The 12796-nt window shown below is 51.2% G+C and overlaps 5 protein-coding genes; all 5 read right to left on the bottom strand.

The window, feature by feature from the left end:
• Positions 1-1185: 1185 nt before the first annotated feature.
• RCC_08463 (uncharacterized protein) lies at positions 1186-2441 on the bottom strand (the record flags this gene model as incomplete). XM_023773714.1 has 2 exons in its annotated part: positions 1186-2174; positions 2234-2441. The coding sequence occupies 2 exons, from the start codon at positions 2439-2441 to the stop codon at positions 1186-1188; spliced, it is 1197 nt and encodes a 398-aa protein (XP_023629482.1).
• Positions 2442-3044: 603 nt separating this feature from the next.
• Positions 3045-3918, bottom strand: RCC_08462 (uncharacterized protein; the record flags this gene model as incomplete). XM_023773713.1 has 2 exons in its annotated part: positions 3045-3133; positions 3189-3918. The coding sequence occupies 2 exons, from the start codon at positions 3916-3918 to the stop codon at positions 3045-3047; spliced, it is 819 nt and encodes a 272-aa protein (XP_023629481.1).
• An 862-nt stretch (positions 3919-4780) lies between these two features.
• RCC_08461 (uncharacterized protein) lies at positions 4781-6072 on the bottom strand (the record flags this gene model as incomplete). XM_023773712.1 has 4 exons in its annotated part: positions 4781-4967; positions 5053-5080; positions 5164-5999; positions 6062-6072. The coding sequence occupies 4 exons, from the start codon at positions 6070-6072 to the stop codon at positions 4781-4783; spliced, it is 1062 nt and encodes a 353-aa protein (XP_023629480.1).
• Positions 6073-6956: 884 nt separating this feature from the next.
• On the bottom strand, positions 6957-8407 carry RCC_08460 (related to oxidase; the record flags this gene model as incomplete). XM_023773711.1 has 4 exons in its annotated part: positions 6957-7248; positions 7301-8013; positions 8078-8284; positions 8342-8407. 4 exons carry the CDS (start codon positions 8405-8407, stop codon positions 6957-6959), a joined length of 1278 nt encoding a protein of 425 aa, XP_023629479.1.
• Positions 8408-11154: 2747 nt separating this feature from the next.
• RCC_08459 (uncharacterized protein) lies at positions 11155-12166 on the bottom strand (the record flags this gene model as incomplete). XM_023773710.1 has 5 exons in its annotated part: positions 11155-11370; positions 11591-11652; positions 11710-11872; positions 11931-12023; positions 12092-12166. 5 exons carry the CDS (start codon positions 12164-12166, stop codon positions 11155-11157), a joined length of 609 nt encoding a protein of 202 aa, XP_023629478.1.
• Between the last annotated feature and the right edge of the window lie 630 nt (positions 12167-12796).

Here is a 12796-nt window from a genome sequence, read left to right as displayed (position 1 = left end):
GAAATGGGGAGGGGGGTTCTTCTTCTTTTTTTCGTCGGGATGGGCTTTCTTTGATTTTTTTGTCCCTATTACCTATGACCTAAGGCCGGCGCTCTATAGACAGCTATGATAACCTACGGAAAGTTCAAATACTAAGGTGAAAAGCTAGATACGAAAGGAAGTAACGGAACAAATAGAATGCGACTCGTGATATTTATAGGCCGCTAGGATAAACGAAGGTATTTTCGCATTTTTTTTTCGAAAACTGTTGCGAGTTGTGTTATTTGGCCTCTTGGAGCTCTCTGATAGCTTCTCTCTTCTTTTCAAACGACAACAAACACTTCGAACCTATGTGCCGCGATATATTGCAGCAGAAGCCTAACCCTAACCCTAACCCTATTCAGGATGTGAATATGGTCCATCCAGAGACCTGATCGATGAACGAGAGAGGGCACCATTGCTCAATCCACGTCGTACATGTTTCGATATCTGTTGCAATCAAGAGAAATTCCCACTCCTTACCACTTTTCTAGCTCCATATTCCAACCCCTAACTCCTACTCTTCTCCCCCGGCTAGGTATAAGTCACTCCTCTCCTCTCTCTAGACCTAATCGCACTAGCTCCATAACTTAACCTACAACAAACCAGCGTATCTACTACCCGTTAGGAGACATTCATAGCCGCCTAGCTTAAAGATACTAGCGCTATAGCCAAAGAATACCATAACGGGGAATTAAAGTACTAGGGAAGAAAATAGGCGAGAATTCCCAGTAAAAGACTCGAGAACATTCACTTCAGAGGATTCACTCACTTGATTTATATTACGGAAGCTTCTTGCAATCAGGCTGGTGGATGTGTACATATAGGGGTTGTCATTTACTTGTAGATAAGTAAGCAATCGAGACAATTTCATGGAAAGTCTGGATTTTTGGATATAAGTGCTAATAGGGATACCTCGAATCTCAAAATCCATCCGAGCGAAGAAGAGTAGCAGACATACGAAGAAACATGTTTTTCTCACGACAATTCAAGGGGACAGATATTCATTAAAACCCGCCGTATCGATTACAGTGATCTAGAACKCTAGAGCTAGCATACCATCATACAGAAGGCCATTCAACCTACATCGAAGTGAAAAGCTACACATTCAGTATCCACGCAACATCGACAACCATTACGCAAAGAGCGAGAGAGTTGTCCATTCATTCACTCAACAAACTTCCACCAAATCGCATCAAGTAGAAATTTCCACGGATTTCGTTCCGCGGAAATACACTCCGGGATATAGGAATACCAATCATTCGTTTCATTCGGTTCCATACCATTCWTAACCTTGGTAGATTCGTAGTACGTGGGATAGAAACCGCTATACTGCCAATCAAGGATGCCTGTAACCCGACACTCACCATTTTTCACTTCCACCGTGATGTTGTCTGGCCTTAAATCATTGTGGCTGAGTWCAACATCAGGCGAAAGAGGTGGGGAGAGTCTGCGGAGAGCGTTAATGGAGATTGAGCTTCCGAAATGAGGGTTTGAGAATTGCCAGTCGTCGAATTGTTGGACTGTCCAGATGGGTTCTTTGGTGGAACGAACGTGCCTGCGGAGGTCTTTGCAGCCTTCGCCCGCTATACCTCCTAGTGGTAGTGGAGTTTCTTGTTCAGAGGGACGAAATGAGCGCAGAGACTTGAAGATGTCGTTCAACTGTTCCCGGACAGAGCACTTTAGTAAGTGGTCAAGAGTTGGCCAAWCAACCGCGAGCGTCGTCCCGGGCATGAGAGACATGAACAGGAGGGAATATCGGTCCCCGAATGCCACAAGACCGAGTGGTCTAGGAGCCGGGATGTCTGGCAAATTCTTCTCCAAATATTGAAGGGTCGTGTACTCGGTGGTATCATCCATATCGCGAATGATTTTCAGGCAGATATCTGAACCAATGGAAAGCACAATCTTGTGGCAACCTATTCGTGGCTTCCAAATAACCGTGCTGCGTCTGATGAGAGCGTGTAAATCATCCGCTAGATGCAGATTGGAAGAGTCACTGTGGAGGATGTTCTGGACGGATTCCGCCAAAGGGAAGACGATATTTGCTGCAGTAATGCCTACCAGCTTATTACGGACGTCGTCTGGAGGAAACTCGAATTCCTGCTCTTCGCGCTTAATAAGTTTAGAGGGCAGGCCTTCAGCCTGTTGGTTGTCTTTACTCTATTAGTCTACAGGTTCAAGAAATGCCCACGAGCATGTCTACTCCACGAACCTTGGCTCTTCCGATCAGCTAATCGTGAGGAATAGTTTCGCGGCAGCTTGGAGCTCAAGTCTATCTCTGGATCCGCATCCATGKCCTTTTGCAGCTTCTTCATTACTATCCGATTGAAATGCGCGGCTTCAGACTCGGTCGGTTGGACAGCAGTACCGCCACTCTCGGAGGCGGACGCGGAGGCTTGCCTCGCAGATAACGTCGCCATGTTCATAATCTGCCCAGGCTCTGTTGTTCAATTAGAGGAGGAATCGTCATCGCCATCTGCCACGAGAGAGGAAGAAGCTCATATAAGGTAAATATATAGATGGCCAGCGGGCGGGAGAGCGGCACCGACCCTAGTTCTAGCCGACTTGGCGGAGGTGAATGGATCATTAGAACTTCATCCTACGGCCCATGGTCGTGTTGTCGCATCAGAGCAGATCTCCGAACACCTCATCCCAACGCTTTATTACCACAAATAGGGGAACTCTTCGAAAATCCTCAGTACATACATACACCAATTACCTACCAAGGAAGATAGTTGCGAAGATTGAGATTGCCACCCCTGGCTCTTGCCTTGTTGGTTTGGTACTGGTAGGTAGTTTTACTCCGATGCGGCAATACGTTGTACATTGTCTATTTGCATCGAAATGCAACGCAACTTCTATACAATTTCGAGTTTAGCACGAATGTAACGAAGACGAGCATAGTAAGAACAACACTCCATTCCCCAGTCACTCCACTCTGACATTTCAAAGAGGTGCAACAAATGAAGGCTCCCTCCTAAAAAAGGCTCTCGACGCTTCCACAACACCTTATCCTCAGTGTCTCACAGCTCCATCTGCAGTTCTTCATGATACCATTCAACGTATTCATTCCACAGAATYCCAGCTGCCGTATCGGAAAGRATCCCTGCGTCTAAAAGTTCGAAATGTCAGCGCGCTTACTCTCTTTCTTGCGCGGATAGACTTACGACGCGCAACCGCAATCTCGAACGTGACGAGGTAATACTCGGTTTCAATCTTGAGGCGACCGCTGTCGGGAACACGAATCACATCCTCCAGACGACTTCCATAGTCGCCCACGAAAACATCCTCATGGCGGGGCGCATCGGTCCAATCGAAGATTATCTTGTCATCGCCGCAATACCTGTATGTCACCACCAGTGCATCAGGTCGTGCGATACGCAGCAATCGGCTGCTGGGATGTCCCGTGCTTGAAGTCGGTAAATCATCATCCGTGCTTGAAGGAGATGCAGCTGGTATTTCAGCATCACAGGCCAGGTCCATGACAGCAGTCATGTATTCGTCCTCTTGTTGCCCATCTGGAGTTTCGGAAGAGCTTGCACTTTCAAAGCGAGACTGAGCTTCGCCATGTCGCAAGATCCTAATCGAAGTTGGAGTTTCTGGTTCAGCAAGTGTTCTTTCTCTGCCTGTTGTTTGTAGTACCCTCCTTCGGACTTCGAGAAGCTCGTCCCTCGAGAATCTAACCCCCCCTCGACCACCTGAATGGTAATCTTGGCGCATCTGATCTGCAGGGAAGGAAGACGCGGAAATTTGGTCTGTAGAAGTGCCGCCGGGTCCATACAGATACCTTAGCCTTGAGATGGGCATATCCGATTGAGGCTGCAGGATGCCGTTAACCCTGGGCTCTTCTGGATTGCTGGATCCACCACACATCAACGTTGGCGTTGGGATGGACATGTCCGATGTGGGGCTTCCATCTTCAGGTCCTGCATTCACGAGACCTTGGCCCGGTAAAGGCGGTGATTGCATCGAATTCGAAACCTATTCGTTCGTCAGAGAAGGGAGGATGACGGGCTGACGTAACCTTGGAATTCTGGATTGCAAGGAGGCGACACCATCCTCCGAAGTCCGTAATGGTTGCAATCCTCGCTGCATCGCGAGTCGTTGGACCCTTCCTATTGTTTGAGGACCTGTGGTGGGAGAGTAAAGTACTCCAGTTGGTAGAGACGATGATCGAGGCGGACGGGTAGGTGTATTGAATAACGGATTGACCTGTAGGGTTCTCATGGCAGAAGGGACCGCAAATTCATCAGATTTTGGATTGAATCTGCCTTGAGAGAGCAGTCGCGGGGAGTCTATTGCGTCCACACGGTCGGAAAGCTCGTGAAGCTCCGCTCGAAGTTTTGCGAATTCTTGAGAGTTGCGTGAGGTAAGTCGTGATAATTGCATCAACTGCCACTGCTTTTGATGGGGGCTTTCGCGAGCTGATCGAGGGGTATCAGCATAGGACCGGAGGCTGTCGGCGGGAGATCGAGGACTGCTGTCGTTACTCCGAGGAGTACCTCCATTAGTTGTTTGAGAGTACACCGAAGATGGAGAATCCATGGTGTCGTATCTCGTCATTTCTCAAAAGCCTCGGGAGCGACCACAACCACCACGACCAAGCTTGTGACTATCAATGCGGCTGCAACGGCCGAGACGACGATGATGGTGCCTCGCGACGCTGGAAACTTTCCGCGGATAACGTAGTGTTGGCTTTCGAAATAACGATGGAAGCCGAGCAGCAGAATGAGGATCGCTGGCAATTCYTAGCAAGCATTCAGAATTTCATTAAGAAGAACGTRCAGATTCCAAGAAAGGTAGCACCGAGTGGCTTGCCGACTGAACGTAGTCTACTCCCTGCAACAACGGGTGTACTTTGATCGGAATCGGGATGCGACGCAATGGATGTGTTGAGGCGGAAGAGTTGCGTTACAGCAATACCAATAGAGGCGAACGATAGCGAGCTAATGTCGTGTGAGTTGGTGTGAATAGTCAGGATGCAAAGGTGAAGATGGCATCATCGTCACCCGTGGAGGAGGAAGGACTTACGTTCGGAGCCAGGCAAGAAAGGTTCTCTCTAGGTAGGGGAGGAGAGTCAGTTGCGATTACCAACAGCACAGGCGCGACGAAAGTATGTTTGAAGAAGAAGACGAAACCCACCAAGCGCGAGATGGTCTCTGGCGACGGATCCCTTATTTTCCAATTCGACAGTCCCATACTTCTCAATCAAACCTTTGAACCAGCCATTACTGTCATGACCGTTGCGTTCAGTGGCGGGAGGAGAGTCATGCTGATTTCGGCCTGGACGCCTGCCATTGCGATTATTGCTGGTCCTGAGACTGGACTTGACTTTTCGCGGCCGGGAAGGGCGTTCTTGCGGCACTTCCTGGTCGCGCTGATGAGTATCCGCCTCGTCAACGGGCACGGCGCCGTAGTTTGCCTGGTGCGAGGTGCTTCGGCGTCGCACAATCGCGGTTTGCTCATCTGCGCTGCTCTCTCCGGCTTCGTGATCCGCTCCCCGACCACGCCCGTTGGCGAGACCACGGCGCGGGCTGCCACTGGACGAATTGCGCGAAATCGCCTTATTTACGTCCATGACTAATGCGCGCGCCTCGTCGCTGTTGGTATTGTCGCTGCTGCTGTCCTCCGAAGAAGCAGTCGTCGGTGTTTCCGTCTGCGCGTGGGTGAGGAAGCTCACCGACCGCCGCTGCTGCTGTTTCTGCTCCCTCTTCCCGCCAGCGCCCGGAAGGATGCCGTAGGTGGATGGATTCCGCCGACGTCCTGTTACGTCTGTATCCCTTACTGGCTGTTCAGCGGGAAAGAACGAGTCAGATGGAACAGCTGGACATGACAGTGGAACCGGGGTGTCCTTTGCGGGATGGAATCGACTTGGTCGCGGGGTGATGTCGTTCGCCGAGTCGAAGTCCCGCAGACTAGACTGTTCCTGTTCCGACGATGTCTCCGAAGCCGTGGAATTGGAGACTGGTGAGCAAGGTCTGGCGATAATTATTCGATGAGTTTGGAAGAGCAGGACACCTATCTTGACGGAGCGACATACAGAGGTGCCATGGTGCTATGCAAGCTTTACGGGTCGACCTCCCCGGCGGCTCTGTTGCGTCACCTGTTCGCCGAGAATGCAAGGTTGGGGAGTATCAAAGTGAAAGGATATCGCGGTGCAATCTTCACATTATCGACGGGGTGCAGCAATGGCGATTGCGTGATGTACGGCTGATCCTACCAAGTGGAGCTGAACCTGCTCGCTTGGAGATGGTATGCTGCATGTCGGGCAGATCATCGACCCGGCACGGTGGTAGGCCCGATTGATGCTGGAGACCTTGTTGAAAGCTGGTGACGGGATTGGGAACGCAATGCGAACTCCTACGTACATCCATGTCGCCGAGTTTCACTGTTTCCTTAGGGTTAGGGTTGGATCAACAGATTGGGGTGGATATCTTGTGATCGACGTAAGTTAGCACATCACCTCCACCACCACATCAAGTCTCATCTTCGTGAACGCTTATCGAAGACCGATCGTTGGGCGGGGACTCCAGGTTGTTATAGACCATCGAGACGATCGGGGACAAACGAAACCAACCCATTTGCCCTGATCATGTTCTTCTGCCCCGATCTGCCGTTCTGAGACAAGCACTGCAGGGCATCGGGGAAGTTGATTCCGCGGAGCTACCTACGAAACATGTTCACTTCGAAAGATTGCCGGACCGGACCCTTTGCAGCTTCTTTTCGAGGAATCGATCATCCATCTATGATTCACAATGATCGTTGGGCATCATTAGTGACTGTTGACAGGAACAGAGGTCAGGAGAATTGATTCTGATGCATGTTTGGAAGAACAAGCTCGTAGCTTGAAACCAAGTTTGATCAAATATCTACAAGAACCCATATCATCATCATGCCGAATCTTGGGCACATTAATCCATCATAAAGTGTATAGTCTAGTTGGTAATGCCGGTAGCGCTACCCCTCTTGTAACCTGGGAACATTCTCAACTGCGACTCATCAATAGCGTTAAGCTGAGGGCATCCGAGCTGAGGAATCACAGATCCCAAGAGGTTCTGAATACCATTGACCACAGGCTGGATCTGATCACCCTTGAGCTGAGCGACGGTCTGGAAACCGAAGCATCCCAAGTTGTTGCCCTTGAGGAGGTCGGCGCCGTTGAACACGCCATTTGTCAAACTTGTGATGTTCACTCCAGCAAAGTTGTTGGTCTTGCCGTCGAGGTTACTATGTTCTTGTTAGCTGATGTTTTTGATATGGGAATTACATTTAAACTCACCCGCCGACATCGAGGAACTTGGGGTGAAGTCCAGCAGCCACAACAGTGTCCGCAAGGAAGTATGGGATGGTGTAGGGAGCAGTGGTAGAGCGTCTCCACCAGTTGTCCGGGATGCGCTCATATCCTTGACGCGCCTTGTAGTGGCCGTTGCGTCCCTCAATACCGAACCAGCTCTTGATGGTGTCATAAGACAAAACACCAATTGGGTCAGACTCGGAGTGGTTTGCCATGAATCGGTAGATGAAGGTGAAAGCCGCGGACTGGACGAGAAGACCTGGGAAGGGTGCGTTGAAGAAGTACGGGTTGTTGGCAACCGACCTGTCGAAACGGTTCGATCGGTGCTGGGTCAAGCTGTCCAGAGTGACGACACCAGCGGGGGAAACATCAATCAACTTCTGGAAGGCTGCAGCATCCGTCATGTAGTTGTTTCCGGACTCGTACAAGTCAGGTCGGGTTGGAGAGACATCGTTCTCGTACTTGTTGTGAGAGCCGATGAGACCAGTTCCAGCGGAAGCAAGTGGGCCACCGACACCTGGAGGTGGGGTTCCGCCCATGGACCAGGAAACGAGATCGCCGTCAAGAAGTCCTCCCAGAATGGCCAGGAAGGCGGAAAGGTCAGCTCCCATACCCACGACCTGCTCGGTGACGTCGATGTACTGCTGGACGGTCGCATAGCCATTGTGTGGGAGGAAGTTGTGGTTGGCGAAGGCGTTCTAAATGATAGCAACCAAATTAGTAAGGCTTCTTGACAGAGGTTGACATGTTGGAAGAACATACCAAACCAGGGCAGACTCCACGAAGATCGTTTGGGCCTGGAGGAACGAACTCGTGTCCGCTTCCCTCGCTAACATCGATATACTGCGCCTCGCTGTTGAAAGTAGGAACGGCTTCGAAGAGGGCAGTCGCGGCATCGGCTCCGGTCTGACGCTTGCTCGCCATGAGCTCATTTGCACGAGCAGCAAGCTTTGGGTTGTTCTGGAGCTCCTGCAGCATCTGTAGAGAGTCAGCAACAATCTCAAGGACCATCATTCCTCAACTCACCTGCGCTGGGAAGGCGGCTGCCAGGGGCAACGCGCCCAGGWGGGCTTGCGTCGTGGAGAACTTCATGGTAGGCCTGTGGAGTGGTTTGAGGGTGAGTGCCGCGTGAGTTGCTGKGTGCGTACGTTGTAAAGATAGGGCTGATGGAAACGTTTATATATGTGAGGTTTACAGGTACCTCCGCCAACACCTTCCCTCCCACACGAGTTCGAGGATCAGCTTCAACATTCGTCCGGGGGCAAGTCCTTGACGACAAGCGGCATCATGGCTTCGCAACTCTCGATAGCGCCTTACGCACAGGTGCAGACTTGTATACGGGCAAGCCAGTTAAACCAGTGCACGTACTGTACATGCTTCACACCCCGAGGCTAGTCTTGCAAGTTCCTCCTGTTCCGCGCAAGAGTAGATGTCTGGTCCGTCCAAAGACTCACAGCCAATCGACATCATCATAGCGGCGGAGTATGGCGGACATGGCCGACCTAACCGCCTTCAATCGAAGATGGGGTCATAGTTCTCCAATCACAGGCGTTGCATTTGTTCGGACCTTGAGATGGTGGAATCCTTCGATTTCCTTCCGCGTTGTAGATCGCATTGATATCTTACTTGATCAGGAAGAAAGTGGCTCCTTGACAGCGATCGACACAACTCAAATTTTCCTCGGAGCGAAGCGGGGTTCAAGTTCCTCGGCCGCATCTTGCAAGGGCACGCGATCCCTCGTATCTCGTGCGATTCCACGATGGCTGAGTTCGGTAAATGCTCTTGTTTGGGCAGGTGATCGGGTCGCATGTGGCATTTCTCTCGTTTTTCTATCGTAGTCATGACGGGTACGAGCTGTGAACAATACCTCGGGGGACCCTGGCTCGCCGCGAAAAGCTCACTTGTCTCGACGAGGAGTCTATGGGCAGATTCCCCGAGCAAGTCCTGTGAAGTATGCTTGCAAGCGTTCTTCATTTGCATGAGCAGCAGCAGCAAAGCCGGCTATCGTGGCAATTGGAACACAAGGCGTGCACGAGGCTGTGACGCGCGCRTCTGTGCCTCAGCCGGTGAGCACACCGGGCTGAATTGTAAACTCTGCTTCTTGCAGTTACCGGAGATGGCAGAAGATCGTCAGCAGTCCAAGAAGTCGACTACAGCTCGCTGCTCATGCTCCTGTCTCCTCTGTCTGGATAGGGAAGATCATGGCACGCCTTGTTTGCATCTCCCGTGGCAAATCGTGGCATTCTCCGAGACCAGTGTTGATATTGAGGCAGTGTGTAGAGCAAAACATGCGCTATGCATGCCGTCTCTTCTTGCCATGAAAAAACGCCACCGGCATGGCACATCCCAGTAGTGTGGTCTCAGTGAATGGCATGGCGCTGGGAAGCTTTCGACTGAGCACAGCTTATTGGCGCCCTTGTGGAGGTTAATTCCAGGGCGAAGTCGTGTTGCCTCCAAGGAGTATACCCGCAGACCTCTCCAGAGAAGCAATTGAAACACGTGCAACGACGGCAGCAATGGACGTTGGCATTGCCTCGATCATATCAGGAATGGTCTCGCGTCATAGACCAAGAATTGAAGTCCGAATGCCATTCTAGGCGGCAAACTAGATGCTTGAGGTCATCAGATTCTTGTGAGACATGGTCTTGGAGGCAATGTCTGTGATGCGATGCCACCTAAGTAGGGAGTAGGGAGCAGATGCCATCACACCTCCGCTGCCAACTTTCGTGGATCGGCCGCCGTCATGCGAAGCGTCACACTTGTCTTCATGAACGAAACGGGCATTTCGAAATGGAGGAGACGCTGGCCTACACCGGATCCGGAGGCTTGTCGCTGCCGCTTCTGGTGGACACGGCGGTGGATGAAGTTGGGAGAAAGCGGGGGTAGCAACATCATGCGCCGGAGAGCAAGCAATGCAAGAGGAGGTCGTTGCGCCTGATATGAGCGGCATGAAGACCGCTCTCTCGGAGAAATGTGAATACCGCGTGCATATCACGGCCGTAAAGGCACAAGAAGCGTATGGGGCCCACTGGCGGTTCTACGCCTGTACGAGCAAAGAGACCGAACACATCAGTGCAGTGCTGATTTGCATGACGTCAGCCAAGAAATAACTACGCGGGTGCCCTGTTCAAATCATCACGTCCTTTCTTTTTGGAAAGCGCGTGATGCGTTATTTCGAACTCTCCGCTTCGACCTCTCCTTCCGCCATCATCCGCCGACAACATATTGATGTTCTTCGCCATGTCCTTGAGCGTTTCAGTCATTTACGCATCGTGAGATCATACTCGAGGAAGAGTGGAGCACCAGACGCCAGCACTGTTTTCACATGTTCAGCCATCCCTCTCTGAACTTGGCCGAGAGAATCTGCGGGCCAGAGGTTGTATGTTGGCACATTATTATTGACTGATAACTCGAAGACACTCCTTCCACTGCTTACCTAGGTACTATCCGTTCGAACCCCGTCTTGTTTTACAGCCAATTACGTCTAGAGTGGCCATACCACGCTTGACGGCCCTTCAAGTACAGCCTCGCGATACATTTCCTGCACACGTTCGTCTTGACTGCGCCTGCTTGTCACCTGAATCGGCGACTTTGTTTGACATGGCCCTGTATTTTAGGAAATTCAATCGGCTCGGTCGACATGCTGTACAAGCGTTTCTTGGCCTACAATTCCTACAGTCTTTCGACGCCATCAAGACGGACATCAACTAAAAGATTGGTGGAAGTTGTCATCGAGTCTTTAATCATGTCATAGCTAACACCCCTGGACAACTGACTCCACGAGCGCACAGCTATTCGACCCCGTGGCTCATCAAGACTGAAGTTTCGAGCAGATGTTTTCACTCCGGTCGAAGCGCTCCGTACATGAGTTCAGCTTGCACCTGGCCACACTTGCAACTCATTGCCTCACGGCGGCCTTCAAACACGAACCCGGCCTTCTCCAAGCACCTGGCAGACCCCGTGTTCCCCTCGTTGCAACTTCCATTCAGCCTGATTAGGATGCCGAAAGCCTTCCAAGTCCACTGTACAAATGCTGGGACTACCTTTCCCATGATCTAGTGATGAAGAAACAAATGTCAGCAATGTCCCAGAAATAAGGGTAGAGCAGACGGTCTCGATCTCTAGCCCATTTTCTTCAGCAGACGCAATCATTTTCACCCGCAAAAAAATCCTGTGAGCATGACATATCCTCCTTGAGAAGACTCTAGGAATGCAACACAGCGCGAGGATTGGAGATTTGCGCTCTGGTCGCCAGTTAACATTGAGTTTACTCACACCTTTTCCCCAGTGGTCCTCAGAGAGCCAATACCCAATCTCGCCAGTGCGAAAGTAGATGTCTACACACACTCGAAATCAGCAGCCAGCCGGCAAGATGCCATGTCGACGTGACGTACCTGAGCCAAAGTCGATGCCTATACCCCCAACGCATTCGTCCTCGACGGTAATGGCATAATGAGCAGGGAGCAATGGTCCGTTCCCGCCAGCTGCCAAATACACTCCCGAACGCATCTGATTTTCGGGAGCAGAAACTCGCTCGATCCACATCTGAGCGTCGCTCTACGGAAAGGTCAACATCTGCCAGCCCGAATCTTGCGCTCTCACAACTGAGATCTACCTCGGTATATGGATGTGGGAAACGATCTCTCAAGTTCAACCAGACGTTTCTGCTACTCGCATGCCTGGAAAGCGATGCAATGTCGCCATGTCTCTAGACAACGCGTGTCAGGGATATGTGCAATCATCTCACACGTTTATATGGACAGTTGATGAACGTACGAGCGCCCTAACAGCAACACCATCGCTCAAATGTACAATGACACCGTCTTCTGGCTGCTCTTCTGGTGTCTCCATTCTTCACGGTGTGATGGCTCGCTTTCTTGACAGTGGGTGTGAGCAGACGAATGGAAAGGTCGCGTGTGAAAGGAGTCATTGTGGCTGAGCGCATCCTTCCGCGGAACCTCGGACTAGAGCACGTCGACATCTTGGATTCTTCCTCCGCAAGGCCGTCCGGAAGTGATCCGCAAATTGGATGAATTGACAATCCTGAAAGCTGACTGCCCTCTCGAAAGAAGACGACTGCAGTCAGCGCCGTGTTGACTACTTTGCAGCGGAGTTCACTCGCTTTCGGGACCAAAGTTCGGCTTTGCATGCACCTCCGATCCGTTGCGAAACCTTGCTGCGGCACAACAGTACAACGTTTGCGCAGAACAGACGTACACACAAAAAGACGATACTAACAAGGTCATGTCTAAGCACCGCTCGACGATCTGTTGCACCATGGCCGATCCGCAAGCGATTCAGCCTGCCCAGGGCTGTTATACACAGCAGACGCACATAATCAGCCAACTGACAACTTTTGTCGTTCTGAAACGAACGCTGCAGGTACATGCAGCCAGCACATATTAACCAAGAGCATCCATTCTCTTCGCGAGTTGTTCGGCATGTCGTGTAACGTTGACACATGTCCACGCCCCCTCGGTC

This window comes from Ramularia collo-cygni (genome assembly GCF_900074925.1).
Source record: "Ramularia collo-cygni strain URUG2 genome assembly, contig: RCC_scaffold14, whole genome shotgun sequence".
Taxonomy (NCBI): domain Eukaryota; kingdom Fungi; phylum Ascomycota; class Dothideomycetes; order Mycosphaerellales; family Mycosphaerellaceae; genus Ramularia; species Ramularia collo-cygni.
Note: the sequence above shows the minus strand (reverse complement) of the source record. Positions and strands in the feature narration are given on the sequence as shown.